This window comes from Malurus melanocephalus, unplaced genomic scaffold, assembly GCF_030028575.1.
Source record: "Malurus melanocephalus ecotype Western Australia unplaced genomic scaffold, MMel_1.1 scaffold_822, whole genome shotgun sequence".
NCBI classification, from domain to species: domain Eukaryota; kingdom Metazoa; phylum Chordata; class Aves; order Passeriformes; family Maluridae; genus Malurus; species Malurus melanocephalus.
In genome coordinates this window covers 22,312-26,436 of record NW_026624054.1, presented here as the reverse complement: position 1 = coordinate 26,436, position 4,125 = coordinate 22,312, and the positions used below count along the sequence as shown (strand labels likewise).

Sequence of the window (4,125 nt, the reverse complement as noted above, 5' to 3'; positions counted from 1 at the left end):
GGGAACGGGAACGGGAAGGGGAACGGGGACGGGAATGGGAATGGGAATGGGAATGGGAACGGGAACGGGAACGGGAACGGGAACGGGAAGGGGAACGGGAACGGGGATGGGAATGGGAATGGGAACGGGAACAGGGATGGGAAAGGGAATGGGAACAGGAACGGGGATGGGAACGGGAATGCGAACGGGAATGGGAACGAGAACGGGAACGGGGATGGGAATGGGAACAGGAATGGGAATGGGAACAGGGATGGGAAAGGGAATGGGAATGGGAATGGGGAGTGGGAACGGGGACAAGAATGGGAACGGGGAATGGGAACGGGGACAAGAATGGGAACGGGAATGGGAACAGAACGGGAATGGGGATGGGAACAGAACGAGAACGGAAACGGGAAATTTTCGGGACGGCCATGTCCTGGGGTGGCTCAGGCTTCTCTCCCAGACTCCACATTCTGATACCCAGATTGTCCCAGCCCTCCTGCAGTAATTCTCATTCCTCCAACCCACCCAAAGCAAAACCACAATGTTGTCACCCTGCTTAAAAACCCTAATCTTTGGGGCTTAACCCTGAAAGTTTAAGACCAAGGCATTACAGCCTGTCCTGAGCAAAGGCAGCAGGATGAGAGGACAAGACAGAGTTTAACCTCCCTGTGACATTCAGTGACTACTGAATAAAACACAACAAATAAACCCCAAACTCATGAATTCTGACAAAAGCACCTTTTAAAAATTACACTTTGTTCACAAGATCGCACAGGAACCTAAAACAACTCTTTTGGGGCAGTTTCTTTGTGCTGGGAAAGCTCCAGCCGGGAGGGAGGGGGAGTCCTCCCGAGCTATAAATGATGCCTGGGTCAGTTTTCCTTCTGGGAACACCCCACATAACACTGACATTTCCATCCCTTCCCATTCACCCACTCCCAGTGCTGCTCCCACTGACAGATGCCCATCGAGGGCAGCAAGAACCGAGCGATAAATACCCACCATAAACCCGGGGTCTCCACCCTGYGGGCTGGGAAGATCAAGGCGAACCTGTGCACTAAAAATAAATAAAATAAATAGAACAATAGCCCCCTATCAGCTCCCTCCAGCCCAGGAAGTTGGGTGATATTGCCGGGAAAACAGGCGTGCTGCTGATCAAAGCTGGCGGTGGATTTACACTTCAATAAGGCCCTCAGCAAACAGAGGGGTGGGTGATTCCCGGCTCTGCTTGCTCCACAGGAAGGCTGAGAGGTTCCATATTTCCAACGGGATAATCACTTTCCGGAGGTGGTGTTCAAGCTCTCAAGTTTGTGGGTTGGTTAAAAACAGGGTTTAGATTCGTGTGGGTGCTCCTGTGAGGTCCTCCACGGAGAGGGAGCACTTCAAAAGAGGGAATTTGGTTAAAAACACGTGTGGATTCTAAAACCATGTGATCCCAGCCCTCTGCTCTCTATTTACACCCCTGAACAATGCTTTTCACACAGATTATTCAAACTCTACAGCAAAACCCCAGATCTTTCCCCMAAAAAACCAAGGACCTGCAACGCCAAAGCAGGAGCAGAGCAGACAATGATTACYACAGTGGGGAAAACCTTCTGCAGTGGAAGTATTTTATGGAGGAAGTGGAAAAGGGGGAAATTAATCAATTAATTATTAGAGATACCCTGGTTTTAAAAGGCAGGTRGGGAAAGCAGGGGTTGGGGCTGTCACTGTGGCATTTTGGGGTGKTTTCTTGTGCAGCTGGCGAGTGGGGAGGCAGGTGAGAGGTTGCTCCCCATCCTTAACAGGCTGGGGTGGGGTTTTACTCCACTTGCAGCAGGAAATACAAGGTTAGAGAAGAGGAAAACCCCGGAACAGCTCTGCCACCCTGGAGGGCAGCCGAGAGGTGATGTCCCTTCCAGTGCCAGCTTTGGTGGCTCCTGGGAATTTCAACAAAGGTTTCTTTTCTCGACTCCAGACCTGTGAGTCATTTCTTTACAATTCCCAATGCCAAATTCTCTTCTCCAGGAGCGTGGTTAATCGCTGAGGGTGGGGCCCGATACCTGTGTTTGTGTCTGCGTTTGCTTTTGGCCCCACGGTTTGGAGGGAGAACAGCAGCTTTTGTTCCTTATCTCGTCTGGTTTTCTGCCTCCCCCGTGACTCTGTATCATRTTTGGGTCACGGGAATTAAATAAACTCTGTTCTCAAAGCATTCCAAGTCAGGTTTCTGTGGCTTTTCCAGCCTTTGCTGCTGGTGGTTTAATTTCACAGACCCCTCACCCCCGCACTCTGGGCAGACAGGAAAACCACAGAGGRCAGAACAGGAAAACTGCAGACCCAGGAATTACAATCCTGTTGCTTGCTGTTCTCTCTTGCGCTTTAGAAAGGCCAGATTTGGATGCAGCCATGGATTTGGGGTGAAGTTGCAAGGAAGGAGCCAAGAGAAAACCATCTTTGAGGCTTCAGAGTGTGAGCTGACAAAACCAAGGAGCCACCTGAGACAGCACTGAGCCCAAAGTGCTGCCCCTGCACCTGGGACAAGGATTCAACATCCTTTGAGGTSCCATCCTGGGTGTAAATCACTTCTATCCCATCTCTCCAGCCACTAAATCCCATGGATTTTAAAACCTTGGCCAAGGTTTTGATTGGCCTCACACAGGGACGAAGACAGCGATGAGTGAGGTGACAGAGGAAGCACTGGTGCTCGCTGCTATGGGAAAACTCACATTTTTGGGGAAGACAAGATGGGATGCTCCCTGCTCCAGGCCAGCCCAGCTCTGTCAGCACASACAGAGAAGGGGTGGGCCCCGGCAGAGATATAAACCCACCCCGCTGAGCCGCACCAGGAGAGCCGCAGGTCCGGGCGGGGTAAGGACCGGGGATCCCACAGCTCTGCTGCTCCTCAGGCAGCCCAGGGGATGGGGAGGAGGGAGGGCTGCAGGTCCTGAGCTGCTCCACCAGCCCCGGGCAGGACTGGCCACCGCATCCCTGCTGAGCATCACATCCAAAAATTGGGATAAAGAACCGTCAGGACTCCCTCGGTGATGCCTTACAGCGCTGTACATCCATGGTGACACAAATGTCACCTGGGGTATAGTTTGGGTGCACCCAGCTGGTTCTGTGTCTCTGTATGGGCACTGCAGGAGCTTCTGTCCTGCCCCAGTTCATCTCCTGCCCTTGTTCCCTCTCCAGGGCAGCCCCAGGATGAGGAATCTCCTCCTTGCCGTGCTCCTGGCCTGTGGTAAGTGCTCCATTGTCCCCGGCCAGGCTGGGATCCACGCACAAACCCCGAGTCTTTGTGCACTATACAAGGTTTTGTTTAAATCTGRCAGTTTCTCTCCAGTGCTTTGTGTAGAACTTCTGCAGTCCTGGAGGGYTTTGGGATGGGGAGGCTTTGGGATGCCAATATTTATTTTAGGAGGCCCTGGAGCCTGTTGTCGCCTTTTTCTGCCTATGCCAGGCCCATGGCTGACCCTGGCAATGGGGGATTGCAGTTTGCAGCATGGCAGGGCCAGTCCAGAGGGCAAAAGATCTTGTGCCAGACCAAATCCAGTGGCTGTAAAAGCCAGACTGTAAAAGCCATCCTCCCTGTGAGGGTGGGGAGGCCCTGGCACAGGGTGCCCAGAGAAGCTGTGGCTGCCCCTGGATCCCCGGCAGTGCCCAAGGCCAGGCTGGACATTGGGGCTGGGAGCACCCTGGGACAGTGGAAGGTGTCTCTGCCCATGGCAGAGGGTGGCACTGGATCAGCTTTGAGGTCCCTCCCTACCCAAACCATTCCATGACTCAATGATTCCAAAATTCTGGAGTGGGGGGATAAAGCTTCTCATGGTTCAAATCCTGAAAGTGCCCGTTTCCAGCAATGCCAGATCAGTTTAATGCCCGTGCCTGGTGCGAGGTGCAGGGAACACCCCCGGCCTCTCACTCTGTCCCGGCTCCAGCCCGTCCCGTTCCTCCACAGGGCTGCTCCCGGCGGGCTCCAGCGTGCTGGAGCTGGAGCGGATGATCAGGGCGGCCACGGGGAGGAGCGCCCTGCTGTCCTACAGCTGGTACGGCTGCTTCTGCGGCATCGGGGGCAGCGGCACCCCCGTGGACCCCACTGACCAGTGAGTACCGGGGCAGCGCCACCGCTCCCGGCCCTGAGTCCCCAAAATGCCCCTCACTGGC

The 4,125-nt window shown here is 54.2% G+C and overlaps 1 protein-coding gene across 1 annotated transcript in view; it reads left to right on the top strand.

The window, feature by feature from the left end:
* LOC130585077 (phospholipase A2, membrane associated-like) overlaps positions 1-4,125 on the top strand; it is a 7,875-nt gene that overhangs the window by 2,086 nt on the left and 1,664 nt on the right. The window contains exons 2-3 of the mRNA XM_057385404.1: positions 3,154-3,202; positions 3,920-4,064. Coding sequence (XP_057241387.1) covers positions 3,166-3,202; positions 3,920-4,064 — 182 coding nt within the window. The 5' untranslated portion in view covers positions 3,154-3,165. The remainder of the gene's footprint in view (positions 1-3,153; positions 3,203-3,919; positions 4,065-4,125) is intronic.